The sequence below is a fragment of the Glandiceps talaboti genome, chromosome 10, assembly GCF_964340395.1.
Source record: "Glandiceps talaboti chromosome 10, keGlaTala1.1, whole genome shotgun sequence".
Lineage (NCBI taxonomy): Eukaryota > Metazoa > Hemichordata > Enteropneusta > Spengelidae > Glandiceps > Glandiceps talaboti.
Window position 1 is genome coordinate 15823540 of NC_135558.1, and position 27258 is coordinate 15850797.

Consider the following 27258-nt stretch of genomic DNA (forward strand, 5'->3'; position numbering starts at 1 on the left):
TATATATATATATATATATATATATATATATATATATATATATATATATATATATATATATATATATATATATACATACATACATACATACATACATACATACATACATACATACATACATATATATATATATATATATATATATATATACTTCAATCAAGACAAAACAAACAAACTGAATCTCATAAATCGATTTATTTATCCTTCATTTTAAAGCTTGTACAACAAGATTAGAAGCTAAATAAATATTACACATAACAAATTTCATTTCCTCTTTTGCAAAATTTTCTTTTTCTGTGTTATCATTTAGTTTGAATTTTCTGGATCTGTGCTGTCATTCTTCTCTAAATATTATGTAATTTCTATATTTTTTTCTCCTCTCCCTTCTGAGTACATGTCATTGTTTGACTCAAGAAAAACCTCGCTAACATTTCGCATTTTCTTTCGGTGAAATCTTTGTGCAATTACAGCAGATCCGTGCCCTTTTGTTACTATAAAGTGTTATGTGATTGAAAATGTCATGAATCATGAGTTTTAGGAGACATCTTTTCAAAAATAGTTTAAAATAAAAACAACTCATTTTTTTTTAATTATACAGGAAACATTTCCATGGAAGGACAATAAGCTATTAACAAGTTTTTTAAACAATTGCAAGAAAATGAAAATTCATCGTTCTTTATCATGTGGAAATATTTAAATTCTTGAGACACATGACAAAATCTGAGATTTTATACGACACTGGTAATCCACCCTTCAGTTTACTAAGATAGATGCAAACTAAATATATTGATGTGGTAGATTACCCAAGTGGGTGGTGGTGGTTCCTCTCTTGTGATCCTAATCACCCTGTAGTCAACATAGTGCAAAACACTGGAAGTCCCAAAACAGCACTGGAAGTTCAAGAAACTCTAAAATAAACTAGTTTTTAGAGGCTCCTCCCTGCTGAGACTATAATTAAACCAACATTTATTCAATAGTTTATCACTGTTGTATCAACATTTTGCAACAATAGTCTTAGTGTGTGTCTATCTTAGAAAACCGAAGGTTCAAATACCAGGGTAATAACATTGAAATATGTACAAAACCTTTCAAAATTAACAATAGATCATTTTGAGTTGGAGGATTTAGAAGTAAAATTCCATCTTTTTAAAAGAATTAAATTCTATCGTTTTGAAAGAACTAAATTTCTATCTTTTTAAAAGAACTAAACTTTTATTTTGTTGAAAACTAAACCCCCAAATATGAATATACTACTGTCCCACACAATAATCTTATGGTTTATTGCATGAAGACAAACCAGTGAGATTAGTAAATGGATAAAATAGTACATTCATTTGGTTATTTTGTGATACTTTCTTCAATTAAAAGATTCAACAATTCCAACATTTATTTTCAGTACATTTTACTGAATGCTCTCATGGATTGTCATAGAAACCGAATGCTCTCGTGAATTGTCATAGAAACCGTGTGTCTACACTTTCTAGAAATGGTAATATGAAATTTGCACACTAAGACGTTACACTGGTGGTGCACCAGTTTTTCCCTGGTTTTGATTTTGAAATTAATAAACTACAATCAACTATGCTGTATGTATTCAAGCCCAAGCAGATGCAACTGGAACACCGTCTCAGTTTTTACTCTATACTATAGTCACGACAATTCTGAATTGAGTTTACTTCAAAATCACAATTATTACAACTTTTGTCTCAAATAATTTCCAGAATCAATCAAGTGCAAAACTTACAAAAATGCCTACATGGATTTCAACAGATAAATAACAGAATCAGATTATGAGTATTTGATCCATAATCTATTTTGCAAATATTTATATCTTATTGCCAGTATTTTTCTTTTTTTTCAACCATTTAAGGCAAATAAAAATGACAAAGGGCATCTCTTGAAAACAGGTCACGACACACTTTAATGTCATGAGGATTTTCTGGCTGAACTATCTGTACAAGCTTACTATATGATAAATTGGGATATAATGCCTATTTTGAAAATTTCAAATCATATTTAAAGTACTGCTGAATCAATGACATCACATTAGTTAATGTGATGTGGAACGGTCAGAAAATAAATCCTGTGTATTTTGTCTTTGGGATGATGTGACGTCCTTGGACTTGATGTAATGGCAAGTTGAATAGCAGTCCTGTACCAATTGTGTGAGCTGACAAGCACAAATAAAATGTATCAGTTTGCAGTAAAACAACAGCAGCTATAACAGCTAACAATTTTGTGGAAGTTATCTTTGTTCCCATTTTAATTTTCAATTTTCATTTTATTTGAAAGCTTCTAATTACAGATAGACTTGTTTTGAAAGTCTGAATCATCTCTTACGATCAAACTGGATCACAAAAATAAAATTAAAAGAGTGTGGGTCTGATAACATGTCATACAAGATCTGGGTAAGAAGGTATACAAGAATTTGTTATAGTGAATAATCAACTGTTTTTAGGGGGTAATTTTGTAACGCATTTAAAGCTGCACTAGCTGCACCAAAAAATCAGCGCCCTCAACGGTGATCACGAATAAACCTGTTATTGCAATACTAATGAATTAAAGCTTGACCACTGACTGACATATACAATGTCGGATTATTGGTATTTTAATACTTTTCAGTGAATACAATGTGGTTATCTGATCGAAAAACATGGTAACAGATTCAAAACTGCACTTTCGCTTTAGACTTGTCACTACACCCACCTATGAATAGCATTGACCAATAATTAACATATACAATGTCTTTTTATAAGTAACTGATCAATTTGTAGTGAATGTATATACTTGGGTACTTGATGAAAAAAATTTATCCCAATTGCAATTAGTGAAGCTTTAATCTAAATAGCCAAAACATGAAATCCGTCATTTTATTCAAACAGTATTTAAAACACAACTCTCTACTTCTTCATATTTTTTACACATTTGCCATCACATTGTTTCATCACAAAATATATTGAACTGCAATAAAGGAGGGGTGTTATCAAAATGACAAGTATTTCTGTTGTTTTGGCACTTCATTATCTAGTACAGTCAAGTGGTGCTTCATTGAGCTCTGCTGGGCAGGACTGTGGCAGATTGTCTTTGATTTGCATATGGGGACATATGCTGTATATTGTGTTGAAGTTCTATAACTTGGCAAGTGAAAGCAACACAACAATCATCATTTCCTACATAAAGAGATAAAACATCTAAAAAAAATGGAATCACAAAAAATTATCTAAATTTCAAAATGGACCAATCCGAATGGTTTCTTTTTAAAATTTCTTTTTAAATCAGATTAGACTGCTGATTGTTGATATTCAGGTCTTGTGAAATTTACAACATAAATTATGATCATCTTCAATAGTACTCTTGTCTCAGTTTTGCAGTTCCAAGTAAAGCGGATAACACTCGGTCAATTATGAAAGCGGTGGCTAAATCAGCTGCTATAACCTCTATCAATAACATACGGAACTGTGAAAAGAAAATAATACACAATTTTGATTAAAACACTATATTTTTTCATTTGAATTTAGTAGGGACAAGTCTAGGGGTATTTACCTAGCATTATTAAAACTACCCGACGTTTCAGCTTTTCACAGATAGTCTTTATCAAGGGCACAGGTGAAGGTTTGATGCCGTTTCCCTAAACTGTCTGTGAACATTTGACATGTACGGGTAGTTTTAAATAAAACACTGACTTAATAATCCTGGATCTGTCTTACTTTAATTCAAATTGAAAGTTATGTACTCATCAAGTCCAAGGATAAATATCTATTTGTGCCCACTACTAACTATAGTTACACTGACATTGGCTTTATCTACAAAACAAAATACATCACATCACCAATTTTGTGTAAAGGAGAAAGGATGAAGGCTAGAGTTGCCCCTCATAGATGCTCGTACCAAGTTTTGTTCAAACATATTTTGCGATGAAAGTATACAGGTTCCTTACTATTAACTGGGTACAGAAAACTACTCCTTCTCTGCAGGCCCTCCTCACATGGTCGTCAACCAATGTTGCCCCCCCCCCCCCCCACACACACACACACGCACGCACGCACACACACAAAGCAGAGGAAAGTTTGATGTGAATCTTGATAAAATTTATTAAAATTAAAGGGGCACAAGCTCACTTTAAACATGTTTTAGGCATCGATTTTACAGCACATTTAAAAGGTACTGGCGTTATTGTACCTGAAGCACAGTTGGAATGGACTGTACTTAAACCTAGTATTAAGATACAACTCATAAACGATCCAATGACATAATTTATCATAAATATCAAAAAATGTTTAGGAATTCCACCTACGCAATCAACTGTTCTAACAATGCCAGGAGACAATCCCAATGTTACAGAAGGCATGCATTGATATTAATATTATACTAGAATAGTTTAATCAAGGTTTTATTTCAGTATTTTCACTTGAGTAAAAAAAAAGCTTATAAACTCAGCTTGTGCCACTTTAAGTGTGACTGAATATATCTTTGTTCAGTATATTGTGATGTTGAACATGGCCAGGAAGATATTTGCATCTTACAAAGGTAGAAAGGCTACAGGTTGAAAGGTCAAAAGTGAACTGAAAGATTACGCTTACCTCATATGGGAATTCCACAATTTCAAAATGAGCTGCTACATCTGGTAGAAGTCCTGATACAAGACATATCAATGATACAATTGAAATGAGAACACTGTACATCATGGGTTTGTTCTCTGTTAGACTTTCCATAAATGGATGACCCTGTAATAAACAATATTTGTGAATACATAATTAGCTAATTTGCATACAATTAGTCTTTACATCAAATCAAATCATTGAGCATCATGGGTTTATTGTTAGGCTTTCAATATATGGATAACCCTGTAATAAAGACAACTGTGAATGGTAAGAAGCTTATTTGCATTAATGTTAGCCATGCATATAATTGGGCAGATTTAATCTGAGGTGATCGTAAGAAAGAACCCTACTGGAATGAGAAGAGAACAATGAGAAAGATTATTGGCAACAGTGATAAGCTCATTACCCATGATGCAACATTCAATATGACAGGTTTGCAAGTTCCCAATTGGAGACTATAAACAGAAAAATAAACACAAGTTTGTTCTCAAAATTACCTTATAATTGACAGCAAACGTACAGACTTGTAAAGCCATTGATATAATGTATACTGTACTGTTCAGAAGCGTCGGTTTGAATTCTTCTTCCAAGTCTACAAATTTGTCACTCCTGAAAACATAAAAAAATTATATTAGTGTAATAAATCAAAGTAACATTTGGAATAAACCTAAGTCCTTCCTCAGACTTTTATCATTCACATTCTATGGTGGGATGGTTCTTGGCATTAATTCAGTTTTAAAATATAGCACTCTTATTATACCAACTAATAAAACATGTTGAATCATTGTGGATACCTGCCAGTATTTCATGACGTTGAATTTATGAACACAGATTGAACATTTGCAGACAAGCTTTCATCATTCAAGTTAAATCATGCCTAGTTAATGGTAGAGATTTCACTAGGTATTCAGCTGTGATACAAAAATGACTGTTATACAATTTTGAGTCAAAAATGACTGTTACACAATTTTGAGCACCCATAAAATTGAAAAACAAAAACAAACCATAGTCTCACCTGCCAAGCCTCTTTTTGCACACTCAACCACTTCTAGCATGCAGTGTTGGTGCTGATTTGCTCTTAAAAAGTTCTTATGTATATTGTATATTTGCAGTCTGACCTGATGTCGACTAAGAATATTAGCTCAGTTACAGACTGTGCCTCTTTAAGTTTAAACCACTTTTCTTGCATGATTATCCATTAATGTACATAGTAAGTGGTTAATTTGCATAATTATGCAGTAATGTATAGTGGTTAATTTGCATAATTAAGCAGTAATGTACATAGTAAGCGGTTAATTTGCATAATTATGCAACATTCAAGAGATTAATAATTATAGTTACATACAATAATGTAATCATAAAAAAGAACTCAATAAATTCTAGACATGTTTTATTTTCCTTAAATTTTATATTCTATATTTCAATTTCTAATTGTTCAGTTTGTACAATAACCTTAAATATTTTTGTCCTGGAAGTAAAAATGTTAAGAAATTAATAAAACTGCAAACTCACCTTGGAGGAGAAAGTCTATGTGCTTCCTGTGTTAGAAACATTAAACACCAGAAGTGGACAGCAAATTGTAAAAGTACAGTCATAATAGTGTAGATATTGAAAATATTGGGTAATGGACGACTCTTGGATAAAGTTTTCAAAGGCTGAAAATAAATAAAATAGATAAAAAGTGTGGTTATCATAGTGGTGAAAGTCTAGATAAAAGGCCCATATTGGCTTATCATTAAAATGTGGGTGTTAAAACGAGTTGTTTGGCAACCCTATAAAAAAAGTAGTTATGAATGAAAGAATAATCCTATCTACTCATTATGGGCATTGACTCCACTGATAAGATGTGATAAATTCCTTAATAATGTGGAATTGAAACATTGTGGATAATAATTTTCTGCACTTCATCCACCCAGAAAAATATTTTCCTCAACATCGTTATGAACTTTACTCCTTGTATCAAAATTATGATGAGATATATGCCAGAGATAGGGTAACAAAAAATATTAATTGTGTATTTCCAATCACATGGTCTCAGAAAATAAAGTAGGTAGGCCGAGATTTTATTTTACTTCATCTTAATTGTTGTTAATTTTGAAAAGTATTGCTTCGATCCAAAAAGAACCAAAATATCGGTCAGAATGCCCCTTTTTGATAGTTTGATGAAAACTGTACAGACATCACTGAGGAAAGCAAACAGACGTACAAGAAGGTCAAGAAGACAAAGAAGTTCCTATCGTTTTGTTTTAAAGGTTTAATAAATAGTTTAGGTTCGGAGGTTTATACTAGGGTCAGTCGGGTTATTGGAAACACAATCCTTTTCTTTTGCCTTTACTTCTAACCCTAAGGCATCAGTGCATGAACTTTGACATTTACACTCACCTTTGACCTTGAAATGAATAAAAAGCATCCAGCCAATAGGAGTCCTTGTAGAGTTGCTTGTGTATCGCTAAATTTGACTCCATCTAAATATAATACACTCTGACTGTAGGCTAAGATTAAGGCATTCAAGGCTAATATTTTAAACATTTGCAGAGTTGTTACCAAAGTACATCGACCTTGCTTGATTATGTGACAAACTGGAATATAAAAAAAAGTGAAACTTGTCAATGCTATACCATCAATACAACTTGTTATAAACAAATACATGCAAATGAAGCACCGACTGATACCAGATATGCAAATGAAGCACAAACTGATACCAGATATGCGAATGAAGCACAAACTGATACCAGATATGCAAATGAAGCACCAACTGATACCAGATATGCAAATGAAGCACCAACTGATACCAAATATGCAAATGAAGCACAAACTGATACCAGATATGCAAATGAAGCACAAACTGATACCAGATATACAAATGAAGCACAAACTGATACCAGATATGCAAATGAAGCACCAACTGATACCAGATATGCAAACGAAGCACCAAGTGAGGGAGGCACATGGAATGTCATCTGCCAAAAGAAAGGCCAAATCCACAACACTTAAACACAAAACATTATCTTTGAGTGTCCAAACATCCTCAGTACATTTATGACAGTTCAAGCTAAACTTTGATTACCTTTCACAAGAACAGACATTCAAATGGTCAGTGTGTGTGCCTCTTTTTTTATTATCTTATTTATTAAGTGTTTTGTATGGTCTAATGTTCAATGAATCTTTGACTTCCTGTGTGTTAAAATCCTGCTAAATGACACTATTTACCACATTGTATTGATAACTTGGATGTACATGGTGGTGTCTGTACATCACCTAGTTTCATATAACCGGAATTAACTACTTACCACATTGCACTGATGATAACTTGGATGTAAATGGTGATGCGATACTTGCATCACCTAGTTTCACAACCTGAGCTTGTTCTTGTTCTTCAATTTCTTTCAACATCTCATTTAGCCGTTTCTATATAAGGAAACAGAAAATAATTATTTCATTTTTTTTAAAATGGCAATAACAGAAATTATCAAAGATCGTGAAAATAGACTGCTCACTTCAAAAGAACAGTTGAGTGCGGTAGACTTTTTATCATATCTAACTGTTGGTAGCTACATCATAAACTTGTTATCAGAAAAACAAAAGGTTCTTTACTTTAGTCACTGGGGGCGCTATTCAGAAGCTGAGGCCCACGATCACTCTGTAATGTACTGCACTTTGGTATTTGTCCTTCCCAGCACTAACGCCAGTAGGATTCTTTATTTATTTTTTGTTAGGGACTATAATTTCAATTAACTAGTGAATTTATTTTATACACATTATGTTGCTTGCTTTTTTTACCATTGTAAAACACATGCATGAGAGAGAGTTTAGTCCTAATTTTTGGCACATTTTGTTAAACGTGTCTTTCTCTCTGCCAGCCATCAGAATATCAAAATATGGCATAATACAAGGATGTACATCTTCAATTTGAAAAAAGCAATGTGTGTATGTGTATGGGCATGAGTGCATGTGTCACTACGTGTGTTTTTGTGTCTGTCTGTCTGCCTGTCTGTAATTTTGTTTTGAGAACTTACATTTCACTACACACAAGTCCAAACTGTTCTTACCTTAGTGTTAGCCACGTTTTGTAGATTATCACCCCTGGCAACAGCTCTAGTTTTAGCGGCTCTACTAGCAGCTTTGCCGGTAGCACCAGCTGGTACAACTCGCTCTGTATGTTGAGGTCTACTATCACCATCTGCTGTACTCTGCAAAATCAATATAAAAAATTTATTTTGCTGGCCTAAGGTTCCTCCTCAAAATTATGATATATAATACATGAATGTACGGCATTTTCACATTCTTCCTCTGTCTTACCATGATTCTAAAACTTGAAACAAAAACATTACAAAGCTTTAGGTTGATAAAAAAGTGTTATTTATGAACATTTATAATAACAAAAATTCTATGTACAACAAGAGTAAAACATTTCATCATATTTGGTACCTGTAATAAATTGAGTACAAAAATATCTGTAATGTGCAACTTGTTTTGCACTTGAAAGGAATTCCTCGTTTGTGCATGAATGAATGTTTATTAGGTGTGATAATCACTCAGGAGACAAGAGATACAGCAAACTGTTGGGGTAACCAATCTCCCTGGTAATTATAAGATTAGGGATGTTGTAATTTAGTTAAGCGCAGAATGGACAAGATGACTTTATTTAGTCAATAAAGAAAGAATTATATACAGCTAGAAGAGAGAATAAATGCCAAGGAAAGAAGAAAAAACAATTTATATCTCCACAAAAATCAATCAGTCAGTTGATCAACTATAACACACAAAATAAGTTTTATTTAACCACAAAAAATAATCATTCAATTGATCAATCATTCAGTCAAACAATCAATCAATCAATCAATCAATCAATCAATTACATGCTCGCTGTCCCCTGTGCTGTAGCTTCAGCGTTTGTTACCCTGACCTTTGACCTTTGACCCCTAACCTCTCACCTCATCCTTCCGCTTCGGTTTCTTCTCCGGTAACCTTTCAGGTGCATTTGATAAGAGAGCGACTCCACAGTGTGCATGTTTCAATGCACCAACATCATTGGTACCATCCCCGCACATCAATGTGGTATAGCCCAGTGCTTTCAACGATGTTATCACAATTTCCTGAGAAGTAGTAAAAGTACAGTAATTGAACACTACAATACACAACATTGATATAATAGACCCCTATCATGCAGAAGGCAGATAGGATTCCAACCTGCATTGTTTAAATAATATTACAGTTATTGCCTGGCTATGAGGGCTCTAGTCGAGATCATATTACCCCTTGTGCTGTTATGTAGCAACTATTTCCCTTGGTTTTCAGCCTTGGGGAAATATGTGCTACATAACAACCCTTGGGGTAATATGATGTCTACTAGCACCCTTTAAGGCCAGGCAATAAGTGTTTTATAGCACATCACATTCCCAGACACATATTCTTTCCATTGTCCAAGCAAATCCCTGATAAGGCCTCCATGGTACACTAATATTGCCCAAGGGAATAAAGAACGTGACTAGTGCCCTCATATGCAAATTGAGGTCATGATGGGTCACTAGTCCAAACCACATGATATGATTTAAGCCAATAACTGAAGGCTATATCATTATATACAGTGTTTTTGTTTAAGGTTGGTAGTAGGTAAAATCGACCAGGGTTCCCCATGTCATTTTACCTGGGTTCCCAAACAAAATTATTATAGACTTTATGGGGAAACCATTTTTACCCCTTTCTGTTACCAGGGTTTCCAAACCTTAGCAAAAACACTGATACGAACACATTGTCTTATAACTAAGGCTGTTTGAGTATTACTATATTGTTCCTCCATGTTCTATCATGTTTTGAGGCAAAGTAAGGAAATGTTAAACTGAACAATAGCAGTTTAAAGTGGTGCACTGGTGTACGGTCCCTCTATGTGGTACTGGGACTGAAGCTGGTACTTGTCAAGTTAACCCTTAAAAATAAAATATAAATGATTACGACAAGGAAAAGTAACATAATAATACCATCAATTCAACCAGATTTTAATAATTACGATTTATTTGTGGTCGAATTATTTGATTTATGAAAATTAATTTGCCATTTGCAAGTCGAATTGAAAGATTTGAGTGAGTCAAACATCCTAATCAGTTTTCCTCTTCGCCAATCCTTTTTTAAGTTTCTTAATTTTATTCAGGAGTCATAAAAATAAAGCTCCCCCAATCAATGGTTATATTCAGTGGTCAAAATCAAGAAGAAAAAATAAATACACTGATTTTGTTGTGGTCAAAATGCAAGGATCAGACTCTAAGACTGTGTGGGTGGTCGAATGAAAAGAACAGACGAATTTATGGGGTTATTATGGTAAGTTATTATTGAAATTATTGAACTACTCAGCCTATCTCACCTTCTGTTTTGGAGCAACCCTGGCATATACTTTGATCCATGGTAGAAGTGAGTTTAAGAATTTAGTATTACCATTCTGCATGTGAGTTAAACCCTGCAAAGACAATAATTTATATTAATAACACTTTTTTTTTCAACTTTGCAAATATATGTAGCTACATATATACAACTGTCGACATCAGACCGTGGACAAACAGAACCTATTAAAAACAGGGAAAGCAAACAACTGAACTGGATTAATAACACTTGGCACAGCATGTTGGAACAGCAGAGATTTGTATTACACACCATGGTTTGATAAGAGCAGTTTTATGGCCTCTTCATGTGTATAGGAAATGCCAGCAGGGGAATAAACTTGTTTGTGAACAATTATGTAAAGTGGCCAAACAAAAACTGTTCTTATGAAATGATGAATTGTAATGCAAGTCTCTGCACTTCCAACATGCTGTGCCAAGTGTTATTAATCCAATTCAGTTGTTTACTTTCCTTGTTTGTAACAGATTTTGTTCGTCCACAGTCTGATGTCAGCAGTTGTACATATACTGCTAGGCAATAAGATGACAAAAGTGACTGTCATGCTATGCGACACTTTCACACAAATACGTCAGTTCTGTTGATAATGCACCCTAATGCATGGCCAGAATTGTACGACATACCAGTACATGCATCACATGTATATATCTGTACGCAATAATGTTTTCAGGTACATATAATCCCCTCTGTTGCATTGCTAAGTGTACAATCACAAATCTATGTCAGAAATTTAGTGATCTTATCTGACAATGGACACTTTTATAGAATCAATCAATTAATCAATCAATCAATCACATTTCTTTAGCGCCCATGTCCAGAGCAATGTTCTGTTCAGTAGCACTGAAGGTCTAAAGCACACCATAGTCTTTGGTGAAAAAATAAGTCTTCGGTTGTATTTTGAAACAATCCAGGCTGGAGGCTTGGCGAATGTCAAGTAGCAAAGAGTTCCATAGTTTGGGGGCGACATATGAGAATGTGCGACCTCCATAGGTGACTTGTCTGCAATTTGTTGTTGTAAGCAGATTATTTTTTGCAGAATGTAGAGTGCGACTCGGTGTAGTATGGCTGGAGAAGATCACAAATATACACTTGAGTTAAACCATGGAGAGCATTATCTATCAACAGTAAAATTTTGTAATCTATCCTAAAACGAACTAGAATGTAGATCCAGCTAAGAGTCCATATTAAATATTACAAATGGCAAGATTCCTTTGAATCATTCTATTTGGTTATGCACAGTATTGTTTGTTATTTCTTACCTCCCCTGTCATACACAAATCATAATTCTTGACAAGGTCTTTGACCCCACCAGATGGAATCATGGGTAATGCGATGGTCTCATCTACAGATTTCCAATGCCACTCAGATTCTGAATGATAAACAGATAAATCTAGATTTATGAACATATGTGAGGAACAAAAAAATGAAAAAAAAAATGTATAAAATCTGAGGTTACTGTATTGTTGTGCTTAATAAAAATGCATATGTATGTTTACCTTTCTGATCAGGTGGTGTTAAAATAATTGTTGCTGATTTCCTTGTAAATTTCAACTCCTTAGCGACGTGACATGCAGTCAATGGATTGTCACCTGTTATCATGGTAACCTGTTGGTAAGGTAAACAATCATGAATCACGTCAATTGCTTGATGGTGAAAGTGACAGCATAGGGACAAAGTCTACTGCTTTTCATTTCTATCGTAATCCTGAGGTCTGTTTATCGATAGCACTTCGTAAACTTATATATTTCATGGACTTGTACACTTCATCTGCCCTTGGAGAAGTCTACCTTATTACACTCATTAACATAAATTTGATTGATTTTTTGGCATGACATCAGAAATAAATGATAACGCCATTCCTACAATAGTGAATGTTTTAAACTATTTGATTGATTTCGTACTAATAGCCTAGAAAATAAGACTTTCTTCGTAATGTTACCAAGATATTCCACAATATTCAGTCTAACTCACATGATGTGACGAGTTTTGAATCTCTTTAATAGCTGACTTAGAATCAATCTTGAGTGGACAGGATATGATGACAAAACCAGCAAAGGTCAGGTCACATTCAATGTCGTCCCTCGACATTTCACGTAGCTGAAAGAAATAATTCCAAATTTTACCTTTTAGTGAAAAACATAAATTGTTAAATATACAGTGGTAGACATTACCATGGTGATTGCAGCAGTTCTGTAATCACATAACTCATTTTACTTAGTATCAATCACTGTTCTGAGCCGTAAGCGCTCTCATTACTTAAACAAAAATGTACGCCCTCCCAGTCCATAATGGACTCAAGCAAACTTTGCACTCCATAATGGGCTCGGCTGTTGCCTTGCCCATTATGTCGTTCAAAGTTTGCTTTCGTCCATTATGGACTGGGAGGGCGTACATTATTGTTATTATTTTATAGTTTTGCCAATTCCAGTGAATTTGTAGACCGAGAAACGCAAAACAACGTATAATATACACAGCGCTCAACATCGTCCGCCATGTTCGGCCCGGAAGCTGAATACTAATCATAGCGACACACCTACTATACGTACACGTACACACATATACACTTCAATTAATTGCTGTGAACACAAATTTGTTTCATTTTAATTTCAATCTTTTTAAAAAATATTCTTATGGTGTTTACCCCATAATTTCCCTGTTCTTAAATACCCACACCTTTATTGCCTTACGGAATAAGCTTGTATTGTTATGCTCGTTCCGGGGCCGCGATGCCCAATAACGGAGTACATTATCAGTAATAATGTACAGCGATGACATCACAAAATTCACTGGAATTGGTAATGCTATAATATAATTCTCATTATAAGATTATAAACCTTTTACTCAAGTGAAAATACTTGCATAAAATCTCAATTAATACTATAAGTTACAGTATAATATTAATGTTGCTGCATGTCTTCTATGACATTACAATAGTGCCTTCTGGCATTGTTAGCACAGTTAATTGCCCAGTATGGATTCCACAACATTTTTTGATATGGGTAAAAAATCATGTCATCGGATCATTTACAAGTTATATCTTAATACCAGGTTTGTAAATGATAGTAATGTATGCTGCAGTAAGTAGAATACTACGTGTGACTTTTCAATACTCAGTTTGTGCCCCTTTAATTTGAATACCACATTAAGTATTCGTATTGTAATAACTATAATACTTATCAATGTAATAACCAACTCACTTCTTGTGGTTGGGGGAGAGAGTAGAGATGAAGGGTTACATGATATTTTTTTTGTACCTACCTGTTGGTTTGATAAGACACCAAGCTTATGATATCCTAGCGCTAAGACCCTAGCACCTTGTCTGGACATCTCAAAGTGAACGTCGTCGTAGTTATCAGGTACTGATGAATACTAGAATTAAAAGAACAAGATATAAACATTATCAGTCTCAAACTATTTATCATAAAGAAAGATTTGCATGTTAAGATGATACATAATGTGAAGAGTTCACAAGTTCAAATTTTCAAATTTCTTGTTTGTTCTCACAGCAGGCTGCAGTATTATGATGTCATTGCTTCAAGAGATGTGAAGCTAATAACAGTGTTTGTTTCCCATAATGCCTCATCTCAGTGTACAGTGGACATCTTCTAAGCCTAGTTTATATAATAGCCCTCTATGTAAAAGGTTTTGTGATGCATGATGGGTGAAAACAACTTTTTCTGGTGGGTCCCCTAGGTGTATAGAAATGCAGCTATGATAATATTAGCCTCCCCTTTAAACCAATAACATGACACAGTACACTACTGGAGCTAAATAAGGTCTTGTGGACACTCGAACAGCGCGGGAGTGAATCATGATGAAATGGGAGGGGGGGGGGGGGGCACACGTGAGGCAGGTATGACAGAGGTTACAATGTGAATGCTTTAATCCTATGTGCTTATAAAGGCTGCAATGGATTGTATGCTCCCCAGGGAGTTGAGGAAGTATAAAGGGTCGTTGTTCCACTATAGATCCATGCCGGGATAATAATTATAAAGCGCTTTGAGCACAGAGTGGGAAAGTGCGATGTAAAAACCAACAATTATAATGATTATTATCTATATACATCATCTGTCATTCAGTGTGGTACTGTTTAAGTACTCACCTTAAAAAAGATCAAATAAAATAAAATAAATACATAAATACATACTTACCATTGGTTTCAGAGTCTCTGGGGCTCCTTTTACACTAGCAATGAAAGTATTTTCAGTGCAGCCAGCCTCCTGATAGGAAGCGATAACTGACATCCTTCTCAAAGCGCTGGAAAAATGAAAACGCTGGACTATTTTTAAAGGTGGACTTCTTGTTTTACGAGGTATCACCACATCATCTGGAATATTAGCAGGAAAGAAAGAAACTTACATCAAGATTGAAGTGTATACCAAAAATCAATCAAATAAAAAAATCAAATAAAAAAAAGTTTAATAAATAAAAAAAAATGTAAAAAAATATAATAATTTTTTTTACAAAATCAAAGCAAGCTGTTGTTTCTTGATTAATATTCTTTATAAAGTATCATACAGAGCAACATTGCAACGTATTTACATAAAATGGAATTAAAGTATGGCTGCAATCATAAATTCATTGGGGACGTTTGAAAGTCTATGAAAAGTATTTTTTGCATGCTTTTATAAAAAGATGAAATCGTTGGGTTTTTTTTAGAATCATATGGAGTACTGCTAGGATATGTGAATGGAACCCTGGGAAATGTTAGTTGGCACCACAGGAGCATGGTTAGTTTCATGGTTCATTTTACCCATGTGTTTTGACAATGTTTTTGGTATTAATAAAAGAAACATGTCATTTTACTGTCATGGGGAAAATGGTAAACCAACAGATCACTTTGTGGATTTTGTGTTAGACTTGCATACTGTAATAAAATAATAACCAATGATGAGTTGGTGACCATACATTAACTTAGGCACTTGTAATTGGCCACCTTCCTTAGGCCAAAAATAAAAAAGAATTGTTTCCGGTCAGCGCACGCATCATATAAATACCCTCGCATCGGTCTTTTTTTGTGTGTGTTTGTCCAGTCCATGCAGTCTGCAGATCCACAAACATATCCCTCCCTACTTCAGTGAGGGCAACTGCTGAGACAATCATGAACAAACAAACGACATCTGCCGCCACATTTGAACTATAAAGTTACACAGTACCCCCTTTAATCATGCAAAATATGGGATTTTACATCTCGTTGCAGATCTCACAAGATATGCAAATATGCCTAGCAACAACGGTTGTCAAACATGTGATCGTGGTCAAGCTTTCACCAGTGGCCATGTACGATGATGTCTTGAACAATAGCACTACTACTAAGCATTCGACACTTAGTTTCAGCTTGACCCCCCACCCCACCCCCAAGTGGTTGCTATAGATGCAATCAAAGAACAGCTTATTTGACATATGTGAAACTAAGACTTACTTTTGGTAAGGTTCCAGTCAATAGCAGTCAATGCTACTTTTTCCAAAGGATCACCAACCAATGTATCGTCTAACTTAGCCAATGCATGACATGTAGCTATAACTTGTACTGACTCTACCGGTGCATGTTGTACTGGGACTAGACCTTCATTGTTGCTGTAAGAATACACATTTCAATTTGTTATAATTTCAAAAATGTTTGTTTGCATAATTGGTCTCAGGAACTGCTATCATTTTATCGATTTCTTTTCTTTTCTTTTAACTACACTTATTTCTACTACAGTAACATTTTCTTTTCTGCCTAACTACACTCATACTAGGGCTACTATGTTTTCTTATTTGCCTAACTGCACTCGTTATTTCTGCTACAGCAATGTTGTTTCTTTTCTGCCTAACTGCACTCATATTTGTTCTACTATGGCAATGTTGTTTCTGTATTGCCTAACTACCATACACCCATATTGTTATATTTAACTTGAACTTGCTATGTTGTATGTGAATACTTTCCAAAACTAAGTATGGAGGGTGCATAGCATGAGTTTGCAGGCACAACTTTGTGTGACAAAGTACTTCAATCTGTAAATACATGTATATGTGCAAGTCTTCCAAGGAGGAAATTAAAGTGGTGCCGTCCTCTCATACTTACCCCCTAGTGTAATAGAACAATAAATAATGTTGCAATCCATCCCAACAGAATCACGGAAAATCACCAAATCCAAATAACACCAAAATGAAAACATCACCAAGAAGACGGAATACAAGGATGAGACGACAGAAAAGAAAAAAAAAGAAACGTGACATGATGAATCATGCAAACTAATGAAAGACGATAATAGAACGACATGCAACGAAAATGAGTGCACTACCTTTGAAAATCCTCATTAAAACTTAAATTAAGGTCATTTCCTGTATCCCAAATTTTGGTATCTTATTTAAATAAATATGCTAAGAAACACAAGAATTAGAAATTTAACCAATACACACAACATAATTTGAGAAGCTGAGAGCTTTTGTCTCAAAACTGTCAGGTTTGTTCACTCTATGATAGATGGCGCTGTTTATTATTGATTGCAAACTGTCAGTCTTGTACACTCTGACATAGAGGGTGCTGTTCATTATCGATTGCAAACTGTCAGTCTTGTTCACTCTAACATAGAGGGCGCTGTTTATTATCGATTGCAAACTGTCAGTCTTGTACACTCTAACATAGAGGGCGCTGTTTATTGTTGATTGCAAACTGTCAGTCTTGTTCACTATAACATAGAGGGCGCTGTTTAAGATCAAATCAGTTTTGCACTACATTCAGAATTTGTAATTTGCAAGAACATCAGTTTATCAGTGGTGGACAGTTTACGTTTCTGAATAACTTTGTTAGCTTGAAGTCCTTTTCATACGCTAGTAACTTGTAAAATGGTATTTTCCATCTTTTTTTCTGTGAACAGCAAATGTACATTTTTCTAGTTTATTCGACAGTTCTGATATTGTTTTGAGTATTTTATCATTAAATAATATATAGACAACTGTAGCAAGCCCTACTATCGAACTCCACTCACGGAACCCAATATTGAGTTCTAGTGGTGTCAGCGAAAAACTTGCTGGATTTCTATCGCACACATAGTACGCCCAACAATCATTGACTGAATACAGCCTCAATGCTGGGTTCTCGCCTGGTGCAGTTTTGTTATTAAGATCAATATATATTATGTCATTTGTATGGGAGCCAAAGATACAATGTATGGCATATAAAGTTCCCTTGAAAACTGCCACCAACGACAGCACATCAAAATTCTGTTGTTTATTGCAAATAATTTTGGCAATATAGGTTGGACAAACTGCATACAAATTACTGTTTCAATAGGAAAAAATGAACTTTTGATAGCCAAAATGTGTGAAAAAATAAAACTGTATTGCAAACAACACTCAAATTACTTTGACTAGCATAGCTAAAATGATGTAGGCTTGGTGTTTCACTCATGGGACATTACAGCTAAAATGATGTACGGTAGACTTGGTGTTTCACTCATGGGACATTACGTTTTTGAGACAAAAATAGACATATTTCCACTCTAGAGTAACAATAACAGAGACACAATAAACACAGCAGGATCCTTTGCCCAATCACATTGAACACTGATAAGCATTGCTATTCTGTCACAGGGCAGTAGTAACAGGCTTCTAATGAATACATTACACATCGACTTGATGATTTTAATGGCTGCAATTGTTTTTTTTCTAACTGATAATCAACATATCAACTTGACTACTTCTACATCCCCACTACGCACGACACCAATGTAATTATTTCTTTTGCATTAGAAGTTGTCTGAGGTTGCGTAATAAATGTCATTTTACATGTTGAGTAAAACACCAAGCCAACATTATTTTAGCTGTAATTGGGTACATTTAGCTAATCACAATGATTATGGTTACAGTTAAAGTTCAACATATTTTTTGGACAATCCAGAAAAATACACACAAGAAATAGTCGTTGGAGCCTTAAAATAAGTATGTATGCTGGCACCATAACTCAAACAATAACAAATCTACTTACTCTAAACCAGCAATGCCCTTACAAATTAGATTATCAGTTGTCAGGGTACCAGTTTTGTCAAAACAACAGATTTCAACTTTTCCAGCAAATGGAATGCGAAATGGTTCTGTGCAATACACACCTAGAAGACACGTTAACAAAAATTAAGATAAGTTTAGTTTTGGAATTTCTTGTGACATCGTGTGTTTTTTCATTAATTTTCCTAATTATCATTATGATCTTTATGCCATGTATAGATAGAGACATAATGGTTAGTGTTACAAATGTAGGAAAGAGTTTTGTAAAACATATTATCATCATCCTCAGCCCATTTTCCTTCCTACGCTGATAGGTGGCGCACTTCTCATAGCATAAATAGGCTAAATATAGGCCTATACATCAGTACCTTTCTGAGCAGCAAGGAGAGGTTCCAGCAATACACAAGTGAGTTTTGTAACTTACCAAGTTTAGTTAGTGCTAGTAATGATGAGTTAACAGCTAGTGATAACTCTATCGGTAACTCTGGTGGAACCACAGATGTCAAGATCAGAGTACATTCTAAGAACAACTTGTAACGATTCCGGTCTGGATTTTCAATTCCTAAAACAAAACAAAGAAAAAAAATTTAAGACTTTAACATGGTGTCAAACTGGATGACCTATGTCTGTATCACAGTCTGTATCACTGTCTGTATCACTGTGAGTGTTATATTGATATTAGGTACTACTAGATAGATGTAAATATGGAAAGGATAGGGTTACATAGGTGTATAAATATCACAGACATCATCTAGCACAAATGTACAGACACATACACAGACATACAAAAAAATGTATACACACACACACACACACACACACACACACAGAAACAGACAAACACTCACACACACACACACACACACATACACACACAGATGTATACATTCAACATAGACCTGTCTGTGCATACAGACATAGACATACACACACTGACAGCCAGCCAGTCAGTCACACAAACTGTCACAGACACTGACAGAGACAGACAGATAGATAGATAGATAGACAGACACGGAACAGACAGACAGACAGACAGACAGACACTGAAAGACAGACAGACAGACAGACAGACAGACAGACAGACAACAGACAGACAGACAGACAGACAGACAGACAGACAGACAGACAGACAGACAGACAGACAGACAGACAGACAGACAGACAGACAGACAGACAGACACATTTTCTCACCTTTAATCCAGACATAACTGGCAGCAGCAATAGCAAAGATGAGTAGAAACAAGATGAACATAAACGTCTCTAGATTATTAGCTGTCACTCTCTTGACGCTGTACAGAATGGTACGTAGTAGTCGTCCCTACAGATAGGAAAATACAGTGGTACAAACGGCAAACATCAGTAATGTTGCAGTATGCGTAGATATAAGTACTACTCTAGTTTCAATATTTTCAGGTCCTTCAAAAGGACTTTCTCAGCCCAGAGTCTTGGCAGTCAGGTTTTAACAATACTGCTCACTAGAAACAACCAAGCCAGTAAGCACAGAAAGCTGGGCTGAATTTGAAATTTAAAATATACTATCAACAAGTTTGACAAAAACTAATTGATGCTCAGATGTACACCGATGATGTTATCCCATAACACATTGGAAAGAGGGGTGGGGTGAAGTGGAGTCATAAACTGGTCATTTGTGCTGTGTAATACAATCAGACTAATTGAATATCAATTTGTGACAATTTTGTATGATATAGCCAGATAGAAACCCCAGTCAATATATCAAATGCTATGATTTGGGTGCAACAGAACTAGGAGCTAGGATCTGGTTCCTGGGGCACTGGGAAGTGACTGATCACCACAGGGTGAAGACTTGTTCTGGGAACATTAAGAGTGGGAACCTCTGAGAGGGAATTCATGATTTGAGCTAAGAAATCAGGTCAGGTTGTAAAGTACAGTTAGTTTAAGTTAAGCAAGATAAATAGTGTCCTTACCTGAGATGTATTGAATCCAGTTCTCAGAACATACGCTATACAGCCATTGTCAGACGCTACGAAGACAAAAATAAATAAATTTAATTTTTTCAGGAATTTCTAGGGATACGTTTTCTGAAGTAGTTTGAAGTTACTGATTTTAAAGCAGTTGAAATGAAGGTAGTGAGACATGAATCTGTACTCAAAAGGTAGCTGAAGAAAATTCAAGGATGAAAGTACCTTCAGCCTCAACAGCACAATTGGCTCTATACATGTATGTACGACCTGTGGTCACTTTTAAAGCTAGCAGCATCGCTCAATGGTTGAGCAGCTAGACTATGAAATGTAAAAACCTCAGTTTTGCAAAAACTTTATTACTGTTACAGTACCATTTTTCTACATTAGGTAACCAGCTCCCTGTAGCGTAGTGGTTAGCGCACAGGATACAGTCGGGAGGTCACAGGTTCGAGTCCCACTGGAAACAGGAGATTTTTCTGTGACTGACCCAAACCCTGGGTGAGTGTTCTACAGACTCGATGGGTAGGCTGTATCACTCAGCCATGTCTCACTCACAAGACGAGTGCGAATTTGGGGGGACTCCTGGAGTAATGACTCAAAAAGTCAGGGATGAACGTACACTATCCTTTCAACTTTAATATTTCAATGATTAAAATTACAGTTTTGTAAATGCATTAATGTTTTTCTATATTATGATAATAGTAAAAACATTAAGTATATAATATTAGTCATACCTTTAAGTCCAGGCGCTGTCTTACTTGGTGGAGTATGTTGTACAACCTTTGTCCCACCAAAGATCAAATGTAATCTTCCATCAGCTTCTAAATTTAAAACTCTGTCAGGTTCAAGGCCTTCTATAGGTTCCTGTAAGTACACCATGTATAGCAATGTGTCATATTTTGGTTACCCATAATGCTTTGCAGCCATGAAGACTTCAAAGGATTAGGAAACAACAGCAAGAATAGTGAAACTGAATTCCATACAGGTATCAGGTATCATTTACCTATCTATCTGTCTGTCTGTCTGTCTGTCTGTCTGTCTGTCTGTCTGTCTGTCTGTCTGTCTGTCCATCCATCCATCTGTCTATCCACATATCTATTTGTCTGTCTGTCTGTCTGTCTGTCTGTCTGTCTGTCTGTCAGTCTGTCTGTCTATCCATCTATCTGCCTCTCTGTCAGTCTGTCTGTCTGACCATCCATCTGCCTGTTTGTCCATCCATCCATCCATCCATTCATCTGTCTGTCTGTTGTCTATCAATCTACTGTTTGCATGTGTTTTTGCACATGTACACACATAACTCTATATGTCAATGCCAAATGCAAATGCTGTGTTTCATAAAATTTGTGATTTTTATCTACTATCTGTCCGATGGCCAAGTGGAACTCTTTTACCAAAGTACGTTACCCCAGGACACTCCAGTTTCCTCCTGTGCTAACACTTAACCCATGAGGGTCTGCCCTCATCGGACTTCTTGGGACGTACAGAGGTTTATATAAAAATGTAAAAATTAAACATCTATCTGATATCAAAATGAAGATTATTTACAGTTAAAGGAATTATTATCAGCTGAGTGGGAAATAGTTTATTTTGTATAATAATGCTTTCCCCGTTTCTCATTTACAAAACAAGACATACTTACTTTCATCTGTGGTACAGCTTCTCCCGTCAGCATGGATTCATCAACGATGCATGGACCACGTAGAAGTAGCACATCACATGGTATGATGTTATCGGTTTGACTACGCCCAATAGACAAGATATCACCGGGAACTAATTCATCGGTCATCACTGGACGCCATTTACGATTACGGTAAACCTGAAATGTAACGTTTATCCACTTTGATGGTTTGTACATTATAGTGTTTACACACAAAAGAAAAAAAATTATTAACTTTGGAATAAGCTTAGTTTGTCAATTTACTGCAGGGGCCACCCTAGTCTATCAGCTAGCCCTCGGATGTTCTTCCGATAAAATACGACACACAGCCGAACAACGCTATCGAGGATGGAACATCCGAGGTCTAGCGAATGTCATCAGGATATAAATAACTGCCAATCAGAGAACCGTATTAGCGACAAGCACAAACAGAGGACAATAGCTAAATTTTCATGCATATTCATCTTAAGGAGGGGCTTGTAAAAATAACCACCAATGCGTTAACTAAAATGTGTGAACGACAACGTCTACACACTCATCAAACACAATTACCATAAACTGATAAGACATAGTAATGACATAAATGTGTTTGTCAACACCTGCATGCAGAGATTGAATATATTAAAGTATATATATACATATATGGCCCAACCCACCGCTTATCGTAATCTCAATGGAATGTCCGATCTGAAAATGACATTCGCTAGACTGTTCGGGCAAGCCCTCACATGCGAACTTCGTTCGCTTATAGTTATAGCATCGAAAGAAAGCCCGAACGTCTAGCAGCAAGACTAGGGCCACCCAAGATGATTCGCTATCCCAACACCGTGGAAATATGAACTTTTTATACTCATTACTATATTCCTGCCTTGATTTCGAAAAGTTAGACATAAAGTGCAATGTGTAATGTGTCTAAATCAGCGTAATAAAATCACATCAAAATTCCAGGTTTGACCTCTAGTGTTAATGGATTTTTATATTAACCCTTGGATGTATGATAGGAGGAAATTATTGGACCTAGGGGTCACACCCCCATACAGTATGTGCCTAGTATTCTAATGGTAACTGACCTAGGGGTTGCACCCCTATACAGTATGTGCATGGTATTCTAGTAATGGTAACCGACCTAGAGGGTAGCACACCACCATACTGTGTGTGCTATTCTAAGAGTTACTGGACGTAGGGGTCACACCCCATACTGTTTGCACATGGTATTCTAATGGTAACTGACCTAGGGGTTGCACCCCCATACTGTGTGTGCATGGTCTTGTAACTGACCTATAGAGGGTAGCACACCACAATACTATGTGTGCATGGTATTCTAAGGGTTACTGGACCTAGGGGTCGCACTCCATACTATGTGTGCATGGTAACTAATGGTAACTGACCTACGGTTGCACTTCCATACTGTATTAATTGTAACTGACCTAGAGGGCAGCATACTACCATACTGTACATGGTATTCTAAAGGGCTGAGAACACTGTATCTTTGAATACTTACATTAACGAAGTACGGCTTATTTCCCATCTTACGAATCTCTTGTAAATTGCGGACTTGTTGTTTGACCAATGTAGCCTCAAACATTACCAACATAACTAGTGTGAATATACTATAGTACCAGTATTCATCTAGACACCACAGACCAACACAGAATACTTGGAACACAAAGAACGGAGCTGTGGCTCTCTCCTGGAATAACTCGGCAAATTCAGGGATTTCCATGACAACACTATGGAGTAATAGTAATACATACAAGATATACAATTTAGTGTATTACAAAAAACTTGTATAGACAAGACCCATTTTTGTCGCTCTAATTTATCTTGGATGAACAAAGAAAAATATTGGGGAATAATATTATCAATAAAGAGACTATTGTTATTAGACCATGCACAAGCCAAGTTGAACAAAAAATATGGAATATATATTCTGGTTGTTCTACATCAAGACAATGTGCCTCTATGTCACAACAACATGTGTCTATGTCACTGGTTCTGCTGTGTTCGAAATATCAGTCAAAACATTCAAAGTTGTCATTACTTTAAAAGATTTTACTTTGATATTACTGGTGCTGGTATAATTATGTTATTCTCCCATATTTGTCTTCATTCAGCAGGAAAATACTTGTGACCTAAGGGGTTGTCACTACTTGTCTACTGACTTATAGTGACAAAGGCCCCTTAGGTCACTCATATTTTCCTTGGCTGTCATATTAAGTCATCTTCTGGTATAGTCCTAATGTTTCAGGCTTTCGCTTACTAGTAGTTGACAGGCAAATAAGGCAACCATTTAAAATCTGGACTAGTGCTGGTTAGCTGTGAATCATCAAGATGGGGAGCAATGTGATCTGGAAAGATTGATTGCTTACGAATTATTGCCGTATAATTTGGCAGCTTTGTTGACTTGGACCTCATCTGTATATCCTTTCCAGTGTTGGTAGAAATTCATGGAATGATCCACTGGAAATTGAACTGCCACAAACTGCTTCTTCTCCTCGGCATCATAGATGTATTTGAATTTTTGAAAAGAGAACCAGATATCCAACGTTGGTTTCTCTTCATTCTTGATGAGTTGGAGAAAGAGGAATTATTACAGATAAGAAGGTCTCATGCATTATGACAGACGGGAAACAAAAAAAAAATTATGACATGGTAACTTATCTGCTTTTGGCATTGCTGGTTGAAAACAATGGCTTGACCTATAGAGGGCAGTCTTTTGTAGAAAAGTTTAGTCATGACAATTTGATCTCACTCATCTGTGCCACTAAGCTGCTGAGCCTCTAATGGACAGTCTTTCTGTAGAAAGGTCTATTTTATAAGCATTTGATTCATCCATATGTGCCACGAAATGGTGCTGCCACTAGAGGGCAGTCTTACAGTAGAAAGGTCTATTTTGTTTGTGCTATATATCGACTTGACCTGTAGAGGGCAGTCTTATGGCAGAAAGGTCTGTTGTATATTATCCTTTTTGTGTACCTCATCATGATGTAGCTTGACCAGTGCTGGAAATCCGTTGTTAGCTGTTGGAACGACTTTAACCAATGAAGCTTGGTAAGGGTCTTTGACCTGCAAGGAATATAGAGATACATATACTCAGTTATGACAGGATGGTAGTCTAAATTAGACATCAGGAGATGGGTGCTTCTCGGTGTTTATCTCCTTAAATTTGATGCAGGGTCACAGGTGGGTAGGGCATCGTATTAACCATTTCAATTATACGGATGGGGACACATTCTGTGATATCTCTATGAAAGGGGGTATGTTATCCACTTCAACTGTTTGCTTGGGGAGTGTGTATGATTGGGGGGGGGGGGGTACTATATGTTATCCCCTTGCACTGTGTGTGCATGTGTGTGTGTGTGTGTGTGTGTGTGTGTGTGTGTCTATGTGTGTGTGTGTGTGTGTGTGTGTGTGTGTGTGTGTGTGTGTGTGTGTGTGTGTGTGTGTGTGTGTGTTAGTTTTCAGTTAAGTGTTTGGTTGTTTCATATATAGTCTGGATGCAAACATGGTCTCTAACTCTAACTGTGAGTGGAGGTGTAAATCATAATGATAGTGTATAGGGACTAGACTAGCTTTAAATACATACAAAGGCATGACATACATATATAAAGTATGTACATTCTACATTGTATACAATCACCACAAGTCTCCAGTTCACTCAAATACAGTTCCAGATACCTTCCCATGTTGAGTATAAAATAAATGCTGAACAAGGACCAGCACTTTCTCAAGGATTACACTTTTGTGGGGATAATATTCTGGCGACTTTGTTATTATAACAAATACACTATATGGATTAATACCAGCATAAATATCAAATCATATTCATAACTAGGTATAGTCAATTCAAATACAAAAATAAAGCTGTCTCCGATGTTTGAGATGGGTCTACCTATGAGAATTTATACAGTATTATTGTATCCTTGTTACAATATTTACCGTGTATAGCTAGCATATGGCTAGAAATTGGCTTCGAGAGCATTGTGGTTATGACCCGGTGTATAATTTAGTACACAAAGAGGTCATACCGTCATACTAGTATACATGTACATTTCATTGTTCCCAAATCAACTGTTATTCCATAACTAGTATCGTGGGAATTGGGAGACATTATCATGGAAAAGAAAAAAATAGCTGACAGAATACTAAAAAACGTGGTACTGATTCGCTTACCCTATTACACGTAACAGCACATTTGAAGTGCACGGACCAGTGACAAAACAGGCAAACCAACACCTGCAATATGCCGATCGCCGCTACTGCGATTACACCGGCTTCAAAATAATCGTCGACTCCATAAACCACGAACCAGAAATATAACCATAAACTGTAGAGGATAATAAATGGGAATACGTAACCGTGTAGCACTACAGGACGAGGATTATACAGAGAAACACTTTTGATGTCCTCATTCATGGAGGCTGCCATTTTGGGATTTGAATCGACTCCCTAGCGTACTAAAAAATATACACTCTACAGCAAAACTGCCGACTTTATTTCTGTGTTTGCAAGGGTTTTGCATGTACTTTAAACAAATAAATAAAGTTCTTTTACTTAAAAATTATAACGATGTGTAAATTCTATACTTTATAGCCAAATACATATTTTATTGGAGTACGAGTAACTAAATTTCTCCGTGACAAATATCCCTGCGATAGGGGTACCCATCACGAAGAGT

The 27258-nt window shown here is 35.8% G+C and overlaps 1 protein-coding gene across 1 annotated transcript; it reads right to left on the reverse strand.

Moving 5' to 3' along the window:
- Window positions 1-209: 209 nt before the first annotated feature.
- On the reverse strand, window positions 210-27008 carry LOC144440864 (endoplasmic reticulum transmembrane helix translocase-like). Its single transcript, XM_078130296.1, has 25 exons — window positions 26754-27008; window positions 25557-25646; window positions 24950-25143; window positions 24082-24310; window positions 22563-22739; window positions 21658-21787; window positions 20927-20982; window positions 20172-20298; window positions 19405-19542; window positions 18964-19084; window positions 16414-16568; window positions 15143-15318; window positions 14250-14360; window positions 12963-13088; window positions 12488-12596; window positions 12251-12360; window positions 10960-11052; window positions 9536-9697; window positions 8651-8791; window positions 7892-8009; window positions 6984-7180; window positions 6114-6256; window positions 5099-5210; window positions 4581-4724; window positions 210-3456 (listed from the first exon to the last, which is right to left on the reverse strand). The coding sequence occupies exons 1-25, from the start codon at window positions 27006-27008 to the stop codon at window positions 3343-3345; spliced, it is 3528 nt and encodes a 1175-aa protein (XP_077986422.1). The 3' UTR covers window positions 210-3342.
- Between the last annotated feature and the right edge of the window lie 250 nt (window positions 27009-27258).